The sequence below is a fragment of the Heloderma suspectum genome, chromosome 3 (genome assembly GCF_057233095.1).
Source record: "Heloderma suspectum isolate Gila_16-S chromosome 3, 16-S_ref, whole genome shotgun sequence".
Taxonomy (NCBI): Eukaryota; Metazoa; Chordata; class Lepidosauria; order Squamata; family Helodermatidae; genus Heloderma; species Heloderma suspectum.
In genome coordinates, this window is record NC_139460.1 from 97300300 (window position 1) to 97322291 (window position 21992).

The 21992-nt window shown below is 41.1% G+C and overlaps 1 protein-coding gene across 3 annotated transcripts in view; it reads right to left on the reverse strand.

The window, feature by feature from the left end:
* Positions 1–2492: 2492 nt before the first annotated feature.
* Positions 2493–21992, reverse strand: part of SYTL5 (synaptotagmin like 5) — a 102505-nt gene continuing 83005 nt past the window's right edge. For 2 of the 3 annotated variants that reach the window (XM_084843960.1, XM_084843959.1), the window contains exons 10-17: positions 19956–20048; positions 15291–15469; positions 13756–13858; positions 11882–12043; positions 10944–11052; positions 9649–9784; positions 5100–5308; positions 2493–3507 (exon numbers count right to left, since the gene is read on the reverse strand). In XM_084843960.1, coding sequence (XP_084700086.1) covers positions 3365–3507; positions 5100–5308; positions 9649–9784; positions 10944–11052; positions 11882–12043; positions 13756–13858; positions 15291–15469; positions 19956–20048 — 1134 coding nt within the window. In that variant the 3' untranslated portion in view covers positions 2493–3364. Of the gene's footprint in view, positions 3508–5099; positions 5309–9648; positions 9785–10943; positions 11053–11881; positions 12044–13755; positions 13859–15290; positions 15470–17139; positions 17206–19955; positions 20049–21992 lie in introns of all 3 variants that reach the window. The other variant, XM_084843958.1, reaches the window with a different exon arrangement.

A 21992-nucleotide genomic window follows, 5' to 3' on the forward strand; every position in this document is an offset into this window, starting at 1 on the left:
TGTTTTGAAATAAAATATTTTCAACTAATATTTCAAAAACTTGATACAGCAAGAATTTAATGCAAAAACAAAAAAGTTAAAACATGCCTGTTTTACATTTTTATGCTTGTACCAGGTGGCTATCACCTTGGTGCTGACCACCTTAATAAACTTTCAGGACAGATGCAATGCTATCTAAAGTCACCGAACAGAAAAGAAAATATTCTCATGTGCCTAATTTTTTAAAAAAATTATTTGGGCCTAATAACGTTTTTTCCAGGTACCTGAGAATATATTCTCTTCTGTTCTGGGATACACCAGTGCCTTCCCCTCTTTCTGTTTCCTCACTTAAGTCACTGGACTGGATAAATAATCACTTGCTATGCTCTGTTCATGGGAATGCAGCTATAAACTACATCTCATGCTTAAAGTGTACCTTGAATATATTATGGACATGTCCCATCCCTCTGTTCCACAAGAGTGCAAAAGGCAGATACTCAGATTTTAAAAATCAACTACCACTACCAATGGATTATGTTAATTAGCAAAGAATGTATAAACGAACATTCTACTAACAAAAATTTACCAAGGAGAGGGGCCTTTAACTCTTTCCCCTGGTAAGCACATATTTTACATGCAAAAGGCCCAAGGTTCAACTGCTGGCATTTCCAGTTTTTCTTTTTTGTTTTTTTAAAAAACCCTCTCTGGTAACTGGGAAAGATCTCCTCCCAAGACCCTGGAAAGCATTTGCCAATTAGAGTAGACCTATATTGAGCTAGATAGACCAATGATCTAATTCTGTATAAGACAGGGTCAAACTAAATGTTCTGTTTGCTAGCTGTGTGTGGTATGTTTCTTTACACTGGTATAAGCATGCATGGCCCCAATTGGGACCATGGCAATCCAGGGTCCCCCCTGCATTTTTTCTCGAAATTCTACCCCTAAAAGAAAAAAATGTCTCCATTCGAGTCAATGGAAACTCCTTTTTGGTAAGCACTCCCTGCAGGGGGAAGTGGAAATTTGGGGGATGATTTAACTCCACCTCCCAGATCACCATGGTTCTGATCTGAATCAGGGCTACACACACTTGTACCAGCATAAGAAAACTTATCGTGCACAACTAAACTATGCATGATTACCATAATGTTTAGTTTGACCCACAGTTTCATATAGTTATATTTCATATGAATGACATCCTAAATCTCACAATGCTTGCTCTTAAGGGGTCAGCTTTAGCTTCAATGGTACAAGCAATGACTTGGGCACCGTACCTGGCAAGAAGCACGGAGCCATATGGTTTATGGCTTTATTTGAAACCGATGGAGCTTTGTGCTGTCCTTAGAGGAGACCCGCTCCATACTGGAAGTGTGGTACACCATGATATCAGCAGCTTCAATGGCAAAAGCTGGTGTAGTACCAACAATAGCTGATGCTAACAACTGGTCCCATTGATAGCAAAGCCAGCAGCTGGGACCTTCTATCACAATCAGGACCCTGTTGCCTATTGCTATAAATTTCTCTAGTGACACAATATCCACACCATGCCCACAAGGAAGCAATCCAAAGTAGACATCAGGGCAAAGTGGAAAGATCTTATTCCCACTGCAGTTCTTCAATCTAAATGCTGCTGCTGTTCTCCTTCAATAACATTTAATCAAGAAGGTACAACAGTGCACCCTCTGGATCCTCTAGGCAGTTTACTACCTCAAATTCCTCAGGAGGAGCCGTGGCTATGTGCTATTTGAATTCCAGTGACAGAGGATCATGGTGGCAACAGGTTTAATGTGCTGTGGTGCTTCTTCTCATCACTGGACCAGAAGTTTAGGAGAGAAGAGGCTAGGTATAGCCAAAGCTGTACTTCAAACCCCTTCATGCTCCACTCTGGCCCTGGAGCATAAGTAGCAATGTACTTTAAGGCCTATATAGAAGGCAAATCCTGTAACAAAAGGTTGAAGGAACTGCACATGTACAACTTAAGGGGATAAGGGTGATGATGGAAAGTAATAATATTGTTTTCAAGTGCTTAAAAGGGGTTTGGGAGGAAGGGGAACCATTGTTCACTCCACCCACAGTTTCCTACAACAGTGAGGTAGATCAATGTTAATTATTGGAAGAAACAGCCCCTTAAATGCAGGTCAGTTACCTAGTGAGATTGTAGAATCTCTTCCTTTGGAGATGCTCAGAAATGTTGGGACAGGCACTAGTGACCCTGTCGTCTTAGGGCAGAGAATAGATTATGTGATTGATGCCTCACAGCCAAATACGAAGAACATAATTTTTCTCTTCCTCTCTGATAGTGTCATGCCAGTTCTGGGAAAAATTCCACATAGCCATCAAGCCTAGTAGCCACTGATAGCCTGGAGAAGGCTATCAATGGCTACTAGGCTTGATGGCTATTTGCTACCACCAGTACCACAGGCAGTATGCCTATGTACACCAGTTGCTGGGGAACACAGGCAGGCAGATGCTGACGCACTCATGTCCTACTTGTGGTTTCCTGGCCGACAGCTGGCCCTTGTATGAACAGAATGCTAGACTAGATGGACCCTTGGTTTGATCGAGCATGGCTCTTAAGTTCTTAAAATTAAACTAGTATCTGCACAACAAAACATCATAGGATAATGGCAAATATTTCTTTTGTTTGGTACCTTCCAGCCTGCACATCTGTAAGAAGTGCTGAAATGTAGTGGGTGCACTGCTGATGAGATTTATGGGATTCTTGTCATTTATATGTCAGCAAAATTTGCTCATCTCTAAACCCCCCAAATAACAGTTCTGCTCATGAGTAGTGACTGGAGATTCTGGAACTGTTTATTATGAAGCCCACTACTGGGAACCATTCATGGAAATGAACATGCAGAACTTGGAAGGGATAAGTAGATGGAAGTAATTACTCTTGCAGTTTGCCTGCAATTTGACACCCACCCCCTTAGCTCATTCCAACCATTTGGTTTGTTTGAAATGAATTTATACTGAATGGGCCTAACTCAGACTTTTTGACCCATTTATTCATCACTATTTTTTCTGAGAAAACATGTTAAATAATCCAAACTTAAAGGAGCTGCTTGAACTATGTTCTGTACATGATTTTAGAAGGCCTTACTCCAGCTACTGAGTCACACCCAGGAAATCCAACCTTGGAAGCAACTTTGCTGTCTTCAGCTGGGTAAGGTAGAATAATGGTAAGAATGTAGTTGTAGGAAAGTGCTGAATGCATTTAGAATCCATTTCAGGAGATTTGAAGTCCAAGTCGAAGAGTCTTTGTCTTCCTTATTTTACGTGCAAATTATTACAGAAGGAGCTCTACTGGAGAGCAGCCTACATCATATACTGTACATACTTCAGCAATATACTTGGAGTCATTCTTGTGCAAGTCATATTCTTCTTAAAGTCTGCGTTTTCCCATGCTGGATCTTAGCATTAATATGCCTTCCACAGAATCTCCAGGACAGTCAATCATTCTTTGCCAAAGAAGCTGCTCTTCCCCTTGAGAATCCATCCAGTCAACTTCTTTGCCATTACTTAAGCCTAGAAATTACAAAACATAGTGAAGATTTATTGCAATCAGAGTATAATACCGATTTTTTAAAATAAGAATTGCCAAATATATTCTGTCTATATAGTCTTTCAAATATATAGTCTTTCAAACCTATGTTTTCCTTCTAGTTAGGAAAAAGGAAACACAGCAAGGAATGCACTTAGATTAAACTGTAAAAGAAAAAAAGGACCAAAAATCCAAACTCATTTACTTTTTAAAATAAAGGATACAGAAGTGCAGCAGGTGATTTTTAAGGATGGTGATTTTAAGTCTCTCCCAGTTTTGGATTAATGGTAAAAACAACGAATGACCTTTGTACAACTAATGAAAAGTGTATTTCACATCTACATTTACAACATCTATAGTATCAAATTGAGGACTTTATTTTAAAAGGGCACAGTGTTTAAATTTAGTCTGCGATTTTGTGTTTGCCTCCACGTTCAACAGTGACAAAACGTTAAGCACTTAACTAGAAATAATGTGTTGTCCTAAGTGCCGACTATCCTTGCAAACAGCTGACCTTTAAAAAAAAATCACCCTTGGCATGAATTCTTGCAAGGATGGTGCAACAAAGAAAGTCCCTTGGGTTTAGAAACTGCTTGAAAGCTAAATCTAAAAATTCATATTTGACTTTACCTATCTGTGTTTAAAACAACAACATAGGACAAGAACTTTAAGCAGTCTCTCACATGAGGAGTGGGGACGCAACATGAACTAAATGTTTGTGTTATTCCTCTGTTTGTGTTTCTGGTTAGCATGTAAAGAGGGAACTTGCACATCCTGCCAGCACTCACACATTCTTCCTTCACACATTATACCAGAAGTGGGAGGGGCCATAGCTCAGTGCGACAGAGCATATGCTTTGCATGCAAGAGTTCCTGGGTTCGATCCCCGGCTTCTCCAGGTAGGGCAAGGAAAGAATCCTGCCTGAAACCCTCAAGAGCCGCTGCCTGTCAGTGTCAACAATACTGGGCTAGATGGACCAAGGGTCTGACTCAGCAGAAGGCAGCTTCCTATGTTCCCTATGTTCCTAAGTGTGAAGAAACACAACTAGATTCACAATTCCTCTTCTCTTGCTTCCTTGTAACGTGCAAATTCATTCCTGGTCTCAATATTAGAGTAACTAATAACAGAAACTACAGGGGATCCTATGTATGACAGTTCTTGTCCTTGGTAGCTTAGAGTGCAATATTCCAAGTAGGTTTCAGACTTGTATTTATTATTTTAATCTGTCTTTTAGGGCAAGCTGTCACAATGCAGCTTACAATAAAAATGTTAAAAGCAAAACAATGCAACAAAATATGCATGTAATAAAAGCAGCACTAAATAAAACAAAAAGTTTGAGAGAATAAAAAGGAAGAAGTCTTTAGGGTAGGTTTAAAGGCTGCAAGGGAAGGGGTCAAGGAGAGTTTTCGGGAGACGGACTTCACACTCCCATCCAACAGAAAGTTGACTAGTTCTAGAAATTAGAAGTCCAGCATCCTTTTCATTTCACAGTGCCTTTTTGACTTCTGTCCAATAGTTTCCTACCCACCAAGGGGATGCAAGAGACAACCATATTCAGTCAAATTACCACTCTTACCAGTTCCTGTACTCAGGCGAACGCCTCCCAGGAAGATATTGCTTGCAAGGGACTCTTTGTCCCAGACAGTGAGTTCTACACATACATTGTGTATGTCTCTAGGATTCAAACCACTGAAAGTGAAGGTATGATTCCAGTGGGGATTCACACTCTTTTTTATTACATGGGTTTTGTGTTTGGATGTTTTGTTGTTGTCGGGAAGCAGGTACCTAAGAGAGGAGGGAGAAAGCGAGGATATTAAGGGTTTGTTATGAATGTCACATTAATTGTAACTGAGAAGAGAGCACTAATAAAATCTAATGAAATAAGATTAAAAGGCAAGAAATATTATGATAGCACAACGTATTGACAAGGAACCGCTGAGCAGGCTGAAAATGAACCACTACGTTTGCAAAAATTAAGCACTACGTTTGCAGAGGAAAGCAAACCATAGAATCACAGGTATCATTATTCTAACAGATCATTGATAGATTATTTTGCACTGTAAGGATTCATTCTGTGGTTCACATCTGGTACAGATGCGTACATGATGTGGCCCATGCATATTTTGAACTGTACGTATTTTGTGCAAATAGGAAACATTACACAAAAAGTCACTCTTAAGGTGTTTATATTATACAAATACACAATAGAGGATTATGTTCCTCAGATTTCCAAAACCCTAATGGCATAACCATTATATACACAAATTCCAATTTCCTAGTAAGACAGTGGGCGGGTTTGCATGTCACTTCAAGCTATGGTGGTTTTATAAGCTACTCACAGTAACTTATTTTCAAAATAAGGTACTGTGATCATGCTTGGACAATTAAGCTATGCAGTGTGGTTTATTCATCTCCCCCCTTGCCCCTCCTCCCTGTATAGTCCTCGTGCTCAGCTGGGATGGTATCCCAGCTTCCTTTGCGGTGGAAATAATATCCCGCCATCCCACACGCTGCCGCCATGCTTCCCAAGCCAGATTTCCAAGCCTTTCCCTTATCTCTAGTCGTGTGCACCAGAAGTGGGGAGGGGACTCGAGACCCTTGAAAGTTTGCAGGAATGGGACAAAATTGCATATACAGCCTCCCCTCATGGGGAGGCAGCTGATGCACAACTAAAACCCTGTGCAATTACAAACACATGTGAGCAAAAACACCCTTGCACCAAAAAGGGGGCGGGGGCTCTAAACCCTTGAAAATTTGCAGGAACAGGATGAAAATTCATACACAGCCTCCCCCCATGGGGAGGCAGCCGATGCACAACTAAAACCCTGCATGCCTGTGCCTCTCCATAGGAAATGTGGGGATACTGCTGCATGTGAAAGTCTCGGGGAAGTGTGCAGGCAAAGGACAGTTTCAAAGTTTGCAGAACGCATATCTGAAGGTAGGGAGGCGTAGTCAGGTGGCAGTGCAATTAGTTGCTAGGCAGATTTCAGAAACAGAGATCGCCCGAGGAGAAGAGCGGTGACAGCACTTTTGATCTCTTTGACCTTTCACTTTTTGGAGTGAAAGGACTTTCCGAAAATGCAGGTCTGTAGGTGATGTGCTTAAACTACGCTGGAGTGCCAGACAACACGATAAGCCACAATAAACCTCACCACAGACTGTGGCTTACCAGGGTGGCTTATTTTGGCTAAATAAACCACTGTGGCTAGGAAAAACAAGCCCAGACAGCATGCTAAGTCATCATGGTTAATTCAGAAAAATAAACCATCGTGGCTTAATGTGTTATCCAAACCCAGTATTTTGGTAAAAGAGAAGAACTGAAAAGTGACTCCTTATTTATTTATTTATTAATTAAATTTATTAATCGCCCATCTGACTGGTCACCCAGCCACTCTGGGCGATGTACAACCCCCATAAAACAATTTAAAACAATAAAATTATACCATAATTTATTTTTTTTAAAATACCCTAACCCACCCCAAATGCCTTGATAGTTTGTGTTGTCCACAGTAAGTGTTTTTCTATATATGCACTGAGGAATCTGGGGTAAATATCAGACCCTCTGATGCTAGCAGGCCTTACAGTTAAATGTCTGTTCTCCTTTAGGCTATATAGGAATGGAAGCTATAAAAAGCAAGAAGGCATCCTTTAAAAAAATAGTAAAGGGGGGGGGGGCTTGCCCAAATCAGAATAAAATAGAAGCAGAAACTCATGTTAATTGATAATAAGGCACAAATGAAAAAAGAATTTGAGGAGCTAAAAACATTAAAGATAAACAATTAAAAACACTTTAAATATATTGGAAGCAGGAAACTAGCCAGTGAAGTAGTCAGGCTATTAATGAAGAAAGTTACAGAGATTGCAGAGAAGCTGAATTAATTCTTTACGTTAATTATCACTGCAACGTTGGAAAGATAGCCCTCTCTCAATCACTATGTTCAGCGTGGCCTTCTGAAGAACTAAGTCAAAAGAGGCGATGGGAGATTAAGTTCCAGGGTTCACTTGACAGGTTAAAACGTCTGTCATTAAGAAGTCACTGAATTCAGGTGCATACACCCAAGAGTTCTGAAAGAACTTAAAATGTGACATCGCTGATCTCCTAACAAAAATATTGAATTTGTCACTAAAATCACAATAATGGAGGATTGGAAAGAAGCCAACGTAACACCAGCGAAGAAAACAATGGGATCACATTTGTGTCAGTAATTCATTAAAGGTCAGGAAGCAGAGGAGAAGAGTAAAACAGGCAGTTAACACAATGAAGAAAAGCAAGCAGTGGGTTCTCCTAAGACCTCTTTATTCATCAATTTGCTGGACTAAGGGTGAGCAGTAAGGTAGCCAACTTCGTGGATTGACACCAAATCATCCAGGATGGTGAAAACCCAAACAAATCACAAAGAGCTCCAAACAGATATTTTCAGATTATGTGAATGGGCAACAAAATAGCAAATGAAGTTCATTGTATGCAAGTGTAAAGGGCTACATATTGGGGCAAAAAATCATAACTTCACATGCACATACTATACAGATGGAGTCTGCACTGGCAGACTATTCAGGGGAAGTCTACATGGAAATGGAATGAGAAACACTTCTGGTATTATCCAGATTTTCATGGAATTGCTTTTTATCCATCCCAGGCACACGAAGCAAAAAATGTGGAGTAAATACTACCTTTTCACAGTGTGAAAACCCACTTTTCACAGGTCAAATTACACTTTAATCTGCCTTACTTTGCGGTTCATGGGCGGAGTCCCGCTAGTGGAAGTGAATGTCATCAACCCCACAGATGCTGCTCAGCCAATGAGAGAGGCTTGCCCCCTGCTCCTCTCCATGCTCTACTGCTCAGGGAGGTTTAATGGAAGAGATGAGTAATGTACCATACACCTCTCCCACTCCCATCCACCAACTGTGAACCAGCAATATTGAAGCCTGGAAACAGACGGACCGATGGGTGGACAGGAGGTGCCTAAGTCCTTGCGTGGAGGGAAAGGCCTGGAACTGCCTTCTTCTGCTAGCACTCTGGAGCCAGCAGCAGTGGCTACTGCTGCTGCCTCCACTTCCCCGATCCAAACCAAGTCTTCTTCTCCCCACGAACACACAGGAAAATCCACTATTGTGAATGAAACAGCGCTACCGTTATTATGAATGGGAAAAGGAGGCTACTTATTGTGAAAGCAGCCCTACTGCAAATGGGGAAAATGAGGGAACGGGGGGGGGCACCCCTTGACTGCTTCACTTGCAGGTCATAGCCAGGTCACAGAGGCACGCCCAAGATTTAATGTGTGTGGGGGGGACAGAACACATTGCTGCGGAACCACTCCGGAGCTGCATTTAAGAAAAACAATGGAGTGAAAGGACTTTCTGAAAATGCGCCTTTTCAAGAGGGAAGTGGTGGATTTCTGACAGCTGTCATCTGTCATGAGTGACCCTGATGTGCTCTCCCTCTGCTTTAAATCAATGGTGTAGATTGGCTCTCAGAAAAGAACATTGTGACTATAGTGGATAGCTCAATGAAAACATGAACTCAAGGGCGCAGTAGTGGTGAAAAAGGCAAATCCCATGCTAGTGATTACTAAGCAATGAATAGAAAATAAAACCAACAGTATTGTAATGCCTTTATATAATCTATGGTGTGGCAGCATTTGGAATACTGTGTACAGTTCTGGTTTCCTCATCTCAAAAAGGATGTCTCATAAGAACTGGCAAAGGTGAAGAAAAAGGTGACCAAAATGAACTCAAGGCACCTGGAACCCCTTTCCTACAAGGAAAAGCTAAAATATTGGGGGCTATTTAGTTTCTTAAAAAGAGACAACAGGAGGGTGGGAGAACATGAACAATTTATAGAATCACGTATGGTGATTTTTACTTATTTTTACACTGTGCACTGTGAATGTGGTAGGGCATGAATTGTGCCCTTGTGCCAGCACAGCAATTGCAAACATTGTATTAGCTTACCATGGTTCAGAGAACCAGTCACAATGATGTGCTCCCAAGACAACTGTCTCACCCACTGCAATAAAATAGAAGTATCTCATTGGAAAAAATATGGCCAAATAAATTATTATTTGATGCAAAAACGTCCCACGTGCACAGGCATGCTAAGCAGAAGACATTGGAGAAATTACCCTTTCACAAATGTGTCAGAAGTGCCTCCTGACTTCACAGCCATTAAATTCTTGGCTTCCTTGATGACAACTTCTAATATGCCTCCTGGTGGTAATTGTGAGTTTGCCTTCTTTCCTTTCTTAGAGCTCTTCTGTCCTTTAATAAAAAAATAAACCAAGGTGGAAAATCTCTACCTACTTCAAGTATGGGTAAATAAACCTTCAGTCTTTTAAATAACATTCTGCCATCCCAGACTAGAAATCCACACACAAACATACACATTGGCCACCAAACTAGCAACATACTTGCCCAGGACAGGAAACTACCTATATACCGTGCTCCCTTACTCTCTTATCTAAAAGGATTTCCTCTACCCAAATAATCTATCCCTCAGTGTTAGCCTCTCCCTTACACAAATATTTGTCCATTCCTCCACTTCCCTCAAGCTCATTAACACAATAGATCTCATTATAAAAAAGATCTATGCACCCAAACACACTCAGATAAATATGAAGTAGTTTACCAAATAAAGGGGAACAGTTTCAGATGTTGTTGGCAAGTAGCTAGAATTAGCTTCTACTAAAATAAATTAGTAGCTGTCATAAACAAAGTAAATTGTCATAATGGCTCAAATACATAATGTTTTATGTATTTGAGCTACCCACATTTTAAATAAAGGCTTGGACAAAGTCCATGAAAAGGGACATTAGAAGCTCTCTGCACAGACCAAACCACACAAATGTTTGTACCTCAATTAATGGGGTACCAAAGCTTTATGTGATGGTTTGGAGAGAGAGAGACAAATTGAAACAAAACCAGTAAGGGTCACAGGATGTAATGTGGGTTGCATTTCTTTTTTGCATGAATATCAGCAGCACTTCATGAACAAAATTGGATGCATTTCAGTTACTTTACAGAAAAGGTGATGTCTATTTTCCATCGATATTGTTAGCGCATTTCTGCAGTATACTTGTGTGCAACGAAAATGTCAAGCCTCCTCAGCCAGCAAGAACAAAATTAGATTATAAGAAAAGGCTGTGGAGCCAACAACCATACATCATGTTAGATTCATTTAGGAAAACTGACAGATCCTACCTGCTTCCAAAACATATAGCTGGGGCCTCAGTACTACAGAAAAATAAAACCATCTGTGGTTTGAAATTCCTTTAGATAATGGTAACTAATTGAATACTAGGCAATTCCAATCTTCTACAGCCTAGTAATTTTATTCCTTATGTCTGCACAAGATGGTGGATTTCAATTACCCAGAAAAAACATTCCCTTCAAGTGCTCTTCCCATCAATACATATTTTACCTTGAATCTCTCCTAGTGGGAGTGTTAGGTTCCTCTCAGGGGGGATGTACCGTAAGACAACTATCAACTCTCCTTTGTACTGAAGGCCAGTATCAGCTACAACCTCCATCTAAAAGGATGAAGCAAAACAGAAGGAAGTCTTGCTGTAATAAATGTATCCTTCCCCTCCACTTTTTAAATTGTGTAAGACAAGCCATGCAGATTGTTGCACAAATGTTTTGTAGGTCAAAGATTTGTTGTACATGAGCATGCTTTAAAGTACACATATAATATGGACACAGCAATCAAGAGGGTGAGGGGAGAATTCGTGAGAACGTAACCACCACTTCCTATGCCCCACTGGGCTCATGCTGGGAGGGTGGAAGTTCGGGGGAATTTATTTGGCCTTTCACAGCCATTTTTTTTTTCCAATTCCCTCCCTTTTCTCCCAGCAGGAGAGAAATATACTATGCCAACTCCAGGGCTGACATAGATTTTCCCCTGTTCCAAGGGTGTGTCAGGGAAATGTGAAGGCTTTGGATCCTGTAAATCCAAAGACCACTGGGTCGGGGACAAACAGATCTGGAAGATCTGCAGAGGATACTGGCTTATGATGCTTGGGAGTCATTTGATTATCAGTCTTTGGTGCTCTTTAACTTTCTGACTCTTCCAAGAACTGCTTGTATTTGAAAACCAAAGGAATGGCCTTATTGGGTTAGACCCAATATTCTGTCACAGTGGCCAGTTTCACACAAAGTAGCACAGAGAATGAGCCAGCATTGGAGAGATTTCTCTTGCTCTTCATTCCAATTGCTTCTTGTTTTCAAAATGTTGCTTTCCAATTAATAAAGAAGTCCGAATTACCATTCATAAAGAAACTCACTGGTGCAAGCTCTATTGCATAAAATCTAAAGATCTTTTCCAGTCAACAGTCCTGGAAATCAAATGGAAATCCTCACCTTGGGCTGAAGCATAAACCACTCATCTGTCTGATTTTCAAAGTTCCAGGAATCCAAGGGTATCTCCACTTCTCCAAGAAAGCTGTTATGCCCAAATCTATCGTAATGCCAGACAGAAAGCTGCAGAGTCCGAGTCTCAAGCTGTGTATGGCTGATAACATACTACCAAGTGTCAAAAGACCAAAAAAGAACATTCATTCATTTTCATTTCATTTCATTTCTATACTGCCCAATAGCCGAAGCTTTCTGGGCAGTTCACAAAAATTAAAACCAAAGAGCACAAAATAAAACAATACAAAATATATAAAACATTAAAACCACAGTAAACTGTACATGTTTGTAAGGTAAGATTTTAAAGAGTTCCATAACTGAGAATCCTGGAGCACTCAGAGTCTTATATTCAGGAAGGTACCAGCAGCTGACAGGCACATTTTTTCCTGCTGCCAGTGTAGACCAAATCAATAAGTGAAGGTGGATACTAGGAAGAGTTCTATAAAATGCGGTTGTTCTCCTGAAAACCTGTGGGGTTTTTTGCTGCTGCTGCTGCCTGTTTGAATTATTTCGTTATCGAACGATCACCACCATGGATGGGGCTTCTTTAAAAACATCCCTGACAACTTTTTTTTCTTATAAAGCACCCTTACACAACCTGGTGCCCTCCAGATGTTTTGGACTTCAACTCTCATCAGCCCCAGCCAGCATGGCCAATTGTCAGGAATGCTGGGAGTTGTAGTCCAAAACATTTGGAGGGAATCAGATTGGGCTGTAATATAGCAATGTATATAGTTATTGAAACAACTGGTTTCTTCACCTTTGCCCACAATTTAAAAATGAAAGAAAATTAACAGATAATGAATTTTCCAGAAATCAAAGAACAGTTTGATATTAAGGGCTGTGCCCATTAACTTCTGCAGTGGCTTTGTATTTTTAAGCTTTCTTCAGATCATGGAGTCTAGAAGTTTGCTTCTTCTTTAAAAGAAGGCAGAGGATCTCATAGAATACCAGAAGACTCTGGTAGGTTGTTTGGCTAGATTTTGCCCAGTTATAATCATAGAGCTCCCTAGAGTTCTGTGATTATAACTGGTCACAATCTAGCCAAATATGAACAGCTTAAATCCCACAGGTAGGAGTTCGCAAGGGCTTAACTCCCTTCTGTTGAAATCTTACTGCCCAACTTTGGCTAGACTGAGGTAAATGTTATGTGTTGTTGTTTTTAAAGGAAACCATATTATAGTGTGGAGATGGGCAACTTGTGGTCCTCCTGATGTTTTGGCCTATAACTCCCATCAGCCTTAGCCAGTATAGCCAGTGGTGAGGGCTGATGGGAGTTGTAGGCCAGAAAAACTGGACAGCCAAAAACTGCCCACCTCTAAGTGAAAAGGTTCTAAAAATCCTGATGCTGGGGAATTTAAGACTGCAATCAGGTTGAGATTTCCCCAGTACTGAATTTTCAAATACAAGACAGTAGAAGGAAAATAAATGTATTCCTGTAAGCTTCATATAGAATTGTTAGGAAATCGAACTTTTGCTCTTAAGATTATGGTCCCATCTATATGCTATCTTTTAGACTTTGCATCAACCCCAAAATGTATTGTAACCTTTATGAGAAAACCCAATCTTTGACACCTATAAAAAGTGGGGGGGGGGATAGGCTATCCAAAAGAAAGAGGAGAAAAAATAATTCCTTTTCTAAATCTGTGATCGACCCACCATCCTTCCAACAAAAGCCCTGTAAAATGACAACTGTTTTAACTCAAAACGCTTTCATTTTTAAAAAAGATTCCTCATTGCTATTCAAGACATGTAATCTATCAGATGGCCACAAAGGAAACAGGGTGATTTTCAATGTGATATATGACTCTCCCAATTCTCACCTTCAGTGTTTCATTGAACTCTGGATTAGTGCTATTGCTTTTGATTTTCGTCTTTCTTTTGCTTTGGCGAGACTTGTCTGGCAGGAGGTATGCTTTGACATAGCTGTTGATTAGGTAGTAAATCATTAACAGAATCCAGAAAATGCTACCATACGATGCACATGCACGTGCGCGTGCGCGCACACGCACACGCACACACAGAGGAAACTCTTATGGCATGACTGTAATACCAAACACAAACCAAGCCGCTTGTGACGCATGAGAAAAATGCATAGCTTTATTCAGTCTCTCATGTGTTACAATTTAGGCCTAGTTCTCCCTGAGGTGGTAAACTGTGTACAGATTATATGGCTTCTGATTGCAAGTGAGTGTTCACATGACTGAATATTCTTCCATGTTGATTTTTTAAAAATCCCTATGCACAGAAAGGTAGCATGTAAAGAAGAAGTTTCTAGCCTAGCCTTCTCCCAGTCACATCAAGTTTCTATGAGGAGGGAGATATATTTGTATGGGTGAACATTCAACAACATCCCCCGCCCCCCGCATCCCCAGCCACCTGCAGTCTGCATGGTACAGGCTATAAAACAGTGCTTCAGGCATTAGGCATCTACAAATACTGACTTGGCTTACTACCCAGCTTCTATTACTCCTCACCACCAACTCTCTGGCAAGTGCAGAGGACTTTGGGAGAGGCAGGAATCCATAATTTGTGATGGGGTATTGGGAAAGAAACAAAAACCCTAGGGACACTCCTGTCAGTTTTTGCCTTCTCCAAACTTCCGTGCAGTGAGAGAAATCCCCACTTCTCCCCTGACCCCTCCCCCATACTTGCAAGAGGGCTTGTGAGAGAGGCAGCGGCCCTAGAGCTCACTTGCTCCATCTTCCCCTTGCCTCTTCCTTTGAATGCCAGGAGACTGGAAGCTTCTGCTTCCACTCTGAAACTACCAACAGTTCCTGGTGATATCCAAACCCATGAAACTCTGATTTGGAAGCTGGACATCATGGAGAACCATGATTACTTTAAAAGCTTCTGCTCTCCTTGCTGGTTTGAAAGGAGAAAAAGAGGGAAGTGTGCAAGCACAAGGCTCACCATGGCTTGTTCACATAGTGGGAAAACTATAGTTTCCCATTTCATCAGAATCAGTGCACTTGCACTGCAATTTTGAGCATATTAGACTGGAAGAGACTCCTCCTGCTGCTTATATTCACCATTCTGCAGCACAAATGAGAGAAGATTCCATCTCTCTCCGAAGCCCTCTTGCAAGAACCCAGCAGTTGGGAGAGATCAAAGACTTCTCTCACTTGCAGTGAGTTTTGGATAAGGTAAGAGAGGGAGAGACTTGTTGTTTCTCACCTTCTGCAAACCACAACATTATTATGGGAGGCTACTGGATATCCTTCTTGCCAGAGGGCCAGAAGCATTTGTCCTAGGTAAATGAATTTGTGGATCATATATTTCTATGTGCAGACTCACAATCAACATGATTAACTTACGAGTTTAAATAAAAGGTTAAGGGAGAATCTTCTTTGCTTACGGATCTGTTCTTTGCTTCTTTTCATCTGCTGTGGCCAAGTTCTTGCATTTTTTAACTAGGATGTTGAGGGCTCCTGTTTTATAGCTGTAGCTAATTTGAAGACAAATTTCACCACTGATCTTCACGTTGCCATAGTCCCCAGTTTCACTATACACACTCATCATACTATTAATGCTAGTCTGAAAAAGGAAGAAAGAAAGCAATCCGTCAAACTGAGTCATATCTTTTATGAGCCATATTTTTAATGTTACAATAACTATGCATTTACTCTACCTCTGAAAGATCTGACTAAGGAGAACAAGAATGATCAAATGAAATATTATACTACAGAAGACTCATATGATAAACAACTTTGTGATATATGTCCACATTTCAGTACATGGAATCCTTTTTATATCCATTTTCACAGGGATAGTTGAAAAAAACAGGTACTCATGTGTTAGTTCTGGCATTTATATCCTGCCTTTCCTTCAAGCAGCTGGACGTGGCTTACCCCCACCTTGCACAATACCCCACACAATCCTGTGAGGAAGGTTTGCATCCTAAGACTGCATTCGCTTTAAAAGCAGCCACTTAGCACTGGTTGCTGGTTTCAGCTTGTGATTAAGAAGCTAGATCCTTTTCACATGTACTGCTGCCAAGCCAGGTTTTCCCCATCCTATTCTTGTGCCTTTGATATTTTTTTGTACCTAAATGCAGGACTTTACATTTATCTCTACTGAAATTCTTCATGTTGGTTTGGCCCAGTATTCCAGCTCATCAAGATAATATTGAATCTTGATTCTGTCTTCTAAGGTGTTAGCTTCATGTAATCTGCAAATCTGACAACCATTTATTTATTTGATTTATTAGCCACCCATCTGGCCGGCTACCCAGCCACTCTCATCTAAACATCCCATCTCTCATCCAAGTCATTTATAAAGATGTTGAACAGCACAGGGCCTATAGGACAGAGCTCTGTGTTACTCCAATTGAGACCACCCTCCAGGCTGACACAAAGCCATGAATGAGCACTCACTGGGTATGGTTATTCAACCAGCTGTGAAACCGCCTAACACTAATACCACCCAGACCACATTGTACCATCTTGTCAACAAGAATATCATAGGATACCTTGTCAAATGCTTTGCTGAAATGACGTTAATTATGTCCATGGCATTCCCCTGGTCTAACAGACTAGTAACTATCAAAAAAGGAGATAAGAGTGGTCTAGCATGACCTACTATTTATAAAAAAAATCTGCTGGCTCCTAGCAATCAATGCATTCTCTTCTAGATGTTCAGACTGACTGCTTAATAATCTGTTCAAGAAGTTTGCCTGGTATCAGTGACAGGCTGATCAGTCAGTCTGATGTTTCCTAGATCCGCCTTCTTCCCCTTTTTGAAGACAGGGACAAAATGTGCCTCTCTCCAGTCTTCCGGCACCCCATTCGTTCCCCAAGAATTCTTGAAGGTTAGAAACAGTGGCTCCTAACTAACATCCAAGAGCTCCATCAGCATAATCTTTCTTGTACACTGATGAGTTGGCTAAGAATAAAGGTTCCTGTTCAGTTCAGTTTCATGTTTCGTGTCATACCATTACCTAACACTTCCTCCTCCTAAGTTTCCTAGACTATCTCACAGTAAGGATTAGGCAGTGCCATAATTTTACTGAAAATTAATTATTCATTTTCAAGGACAACACGACAATGTTTGAGAAAGTGATTGCTGTTCTTATCATTCAGTGCATTAATAAGGACATTAGTATCAATTAACAGAAATATATTTTAGCTATTTATAGTATATAGGGAAATATATGCAGCAGCACAAAAAGGAACCCCTGGATGTGTTGGGAACGCAAGAGAACTTACAGTATCACCATCTGCTTCTGGAACATTTAAGTAGGTCCATTTCCTGTCAGAACTTGAAGGAGAAGTCTTTAAGAAGAGAAAAGAAAGGAAAGGAAAGGAAAGAAAAGGAAAGAATAGCATTATGTAACTACCACAGGAATTCAGAAAGGCAAGGAAAGGTTTTAGAAAATAAAATGGATCAAGAAATTATATGCCAAGATACCAGAAATAAGGTAATGAAGCGCTTGGTACAGAAAAGACAGTTGATATGTAAGTGAGCAGTTATTTTTCTCCTGTAACAATGAATCTGAGATTAAGTTTTAAAAAAGCACTTCTTTCCCTCTTGCAACACAACAGGAACACTTTGATAAAGAGGTTTACGTATCGTGAGGCAGATGTCTGTGGCACCTAGTTACTAACAAGCCACGATCAGCTTATTTCAATCAACTTTTTAAAAATTACTTAAGAAGTACAAGTTACTCTAAGTTCTATTAACATGGCCGCTGTTAAAGTTATATAAAGTTATATTATCTTTAATATATTTGGTGCTTACCAAAGATCAAGTGACCTTGTAAGCAATATACCCATTAATCACTTTTGACATTTTAACATTAAATACTACTTGTCATAATAGTGATATGACCAGCAAAACATCCATTGCGTCCCGACTTCACCATCACAATGGACTAAGCCCCAGTCTACAGCTTCAGTAGGCTGAAAGCAATCCTTTATGATATTAAGAGAAAGCTATTTATTAGGCCAAAGCCAGGATTTCAAAACTAGTCTTTTGAATGAAGCCCAGAAAATACACAGTACAGAAGCTGGAGCACTGGTTTAATGGGGACCTACTCTAATCAGTAGATGGGCTGCCTTGACCAATGATTGAGTTTCCTATGATTTAAATAAAAGTTTATACCAGCTTCAAGACCTCCCCAAAAGGATGGGGCCTGTAGTGCTAAGTGAGGGGGCGGGCATGTTAACCCTTTTCCCTGCGCTTGATTAACCTTTCCTTTTCTTGATTAACGTTTCCTTTCCAAAGTTTTGATTTTTCCTGCAGAGAAAAACATACAGGTGCCTGTAGTTGTATGTTTTCTCCAGCTAGGCAAACAGCAGCTGGGGACTGGAGAAGGATCTGAATCCGGAAGACAGTATTAGAGAAAGGGTTAAAGCCCTCTCTCTGGCATCATGGTCCTAACTTGATTTTCCTCCACCCCACATGACTATTTTTTTAAACAAGAGATCCTACTTGTGGGTCTCCCGCATCATGTCTTGTTTTGCCCATACTCTGCACAAGCTGAAGAAGCTTCAAAGACATCGAGGAAGGAGCCACTGTGCTACAGCTGCCTGGTCTGGGTGGTTATAATCACATTAAATCAGCCTTCCCCAACCTGGTGCCATCCAGATGTGTGGGAATATAATCCCCGTCATCCCCAGCCCACAAATGCATGCTGGCAGGGGGCAATGGGAGTTGTAGCCTACACATCTGGAGGGCACCAGGTTGGGGAAGGCTGAACTGAAGAGGTTGAATTTGACAAAAAGAGGCTTCTTCATCCAATGAAGTAGCTGGAAAAATTATTCTTTGCCGCCACCACCACCTGGAGTTCCAGGTGCAGCAAAGGGCAGTATCCAATGTGGCACTTACGCCCCCGCCCTGCCAGTTCCCTTCTGCAAGCAGAGTCTGCCGCGCCCTGCCAGTTCCCTTCTGCAAGCAGAGCTCACCACTTGCAGAACAGAGATTTAGTGCTTCCGGGAGTGACTGGAAATGAGCGAAATGCTAGTTTCTGGAATGGGGCAGGTCTGCGGAGCTCACATAAAGGAGCAGCCTGTCCCAATCGAGAAATAAGTGTTCCAGCTTGTTTGGGGGCTTCCTCAGCTGTGCAAGTGGTGGGTCCTGCTTGTGCAACCAAGTCAGTGGGGCACAACAGAATTGGTGGGGGTGTAAGCACCCCTTTGGATACTGCCCAAAGAATCCAGAAATCCTCTAAAAGATGTAAGCTTGAGGAACATAGCCAGGCTGAAGGTCCATCAGTTACATGAACCCCTATCTCTCTAGATATATACTGGAATGATTTTTTAATGACTTTTCCTGCTGTCATATGCATGAAACTAACGTAAATTCAACTAGTGTATGTCTGCTATCTTTAAAGACCAGAACAATGTATCTTCATAATATGGTTCTTTGGCAACAGCTAGCACTGGTTACATCCCTGCATCCACCAATAAGCTACAATAAATCATATTTTAATAGGTGCATCATCTTTTGAGTTGGGACAGCTGCTCTAGTTTTGTTCACTGACAGAATTCCTAGATTCCTTTGATGTTTGGGGGCCTTCAATCATTCATGCTTGTGATGCACAACTTAAAAACAATAGCTGAAGTGCCTCTCCTGTGTGTTGCTGAAGCTTTCCCCTCAAATTCTAGTCCAACCACCACTCAAGAATGTTTGGATTTGACACATCAGAAAGAGAGAGAGCTCAGAACATTCTGGAATCAGGTTTCAAGTCATGAGTGAGAAAGGAGTAGTACTGAATAGTGGGGGTGGGGGTTGAGGGCCATTTAGCTGAGCTAGAGAGAATGGCTGTAACACATGGGAATGTAAAAGATACAAATGGTGGGAAGTGGCATTTTAGAACTCCTGCTAAAAAGCAGTGCAAATGAAGCTGGAAATCAATCAGCAGAGGAACAGATCAGAATAAAACAAGAATGTATTAAATAGAGAGGGATGAGATGTACGTATATATGTATCATATATCAACAGCCTAATATGCTCCAGGGAGAAACTATATAAGTGAAGCATGTACAATGAAAACATATATAGGTAGTAATGGAGACCTTACTGTTGATAATCCACTTGACAAATTGATCCGCCGCTTGGAGTAGCCAGAGGCCACAATATAATCAATATCTTCCTCTTCCTCGTCCAGGTAATCCTAATGGGCAGAGAAAAAGCAGTAAAGGCATGTCCACCTGGCTAACTTAGGAAAACAAGCTATTTCAGCATATATGGGGTGCTTTGTGACGGAGGCCTCTAAGCACTTCCAACTCGAAGGTATTGTGTAGCTATTCCATATTTTTCTCCTTAATAGATTTGCTGCAGTAAAAAAAAATTTGAAGCAGTGGTAGGAAAAGACAGGAGGGTTATGAGTACAAGACGATGATGTCTGGACCCGTTCTAAAATTCTGTGAATGAGACAGGGCAATGGCATGATAAAAGCTTCTCTGTAGCACATATACTGCTGGAGCAGGGTGGAGTGCTCATCTCCTGATGATTCGAAATCTAACAGAGACCACTGCAGGAGCAGCATTCATCTGGACTCTCACCCCTGCCCCCCTTGCCCAGAATAACAGTTCAGTCACTGGGGCAGCTACAACGTTTTCACGAGGAAGATAACAGCATTTCTAGCCTATTCCACATGAATTTCCTGCACTGGGTAGCAGGTTTAAACTCTCCCTTATAGAACAACCCCTAAAACAGGGGTGGATAACCTCAGCCTGATTTCATGTGGCCCTCAGCCTAATTTCAAAAGGCCTATTCTTATGATCAGTTCAGACCTCTGGCAAGGGCAATCTGTTCCTTCCCAGGCAGCTTGCTCACACGGCAGCTGCATCATGGGGAAGGGAAGAGGGAGGAATGGGGGAAGAGGGGGAGCAAGTGGAGCCCTTCCACTCCCACTTCAGAGACAGAGGAAGAGCAGTCCTTGAGTGTAGATAAACCTAGGCACCTGACCCATTAGCTTGGTTGCATTACGGCCCATAGAAGGGGAGACGAGGCGCTCAAGGGGACCCTGTGCTCCTGCCAGCCAGCTAGGATGCCCTCCCACCCATTCCAGCACAGCAGAATAGAGCAGCAACACACCCGCTCCTTGAGCCCGACTGTGCCTTACAGAAGCGGCCTGAAGGAAAGTAGGTGGAGGGAGATAATATAGTAAAGTTTGTCTCCTTCAAGATCATTATGCAAAAGATGGAGGCGTATGGGTGGGACAAAGGCGAAGCAAGTGATGATGTCTTGTTCAGATTTTGAATTATTAGTAAATATGCATTGCGATGTATTGATTTTATTTATTATATGCCACTTATAATAAAACCTCTAAGCGGTTTACACACCAAATCCTATAAAACGAAGATCAATGTAAATTTAATCTCTGAGTGGGGTTGTGGATATATCTTATCTCTAGTGCACATATATGCAAAATGTGTGTGCATACTGGAAGGAACCATATAATGCATAGCTGGCCATTTTACATCCTTGGGAGACCTATTGTGAGCTGTTTATAAAATATTATAAGACAATTAAGTTTTTCAAGCATGTATTTTATATTCCAACTTTCTTCCAGGAGCTAACGGTGGTATTTTTTATTACATTTTTATACTGCCCAATAGCAGAGGTTCTCTGGGCAGTTCACAATTGAAACAATAAAATACAACTTGACAAGACATAATACAAGGTGGTATACATGATTCCTCCCCTTTTTTATCCTCACAACAATCCCATGAGGTAGGTTAGACTGAGAGGTCGTGACTGCCTCAGGCAGGAAAATGTCATGGGCCATCCCCATTCACAATTCCTGATTCCAGCCGCTGCACCAACCCAAACTCTCTCTGTATCATCTCAAACAACCTTCACGCAATATTCTTCCTGTGACAAGGTATTCCACTACTTCATTATCCCTCTCAGTTTGTCCATGTTTAATCCTTATGACTTCAATGCCCATGATGTTGTCAGATATTTCTGTTGTTATACATTCATTCTGAGTATGGATTGTGGCACAAATGTATTATTGGATTCAGTTAAAAGCAAATTTCTGTTAAGCACTGTAAAATAAAAGCAATGTAAAGATGGCCAGATGGTCCTCTCTGCTTTAAAGACTGTGGTG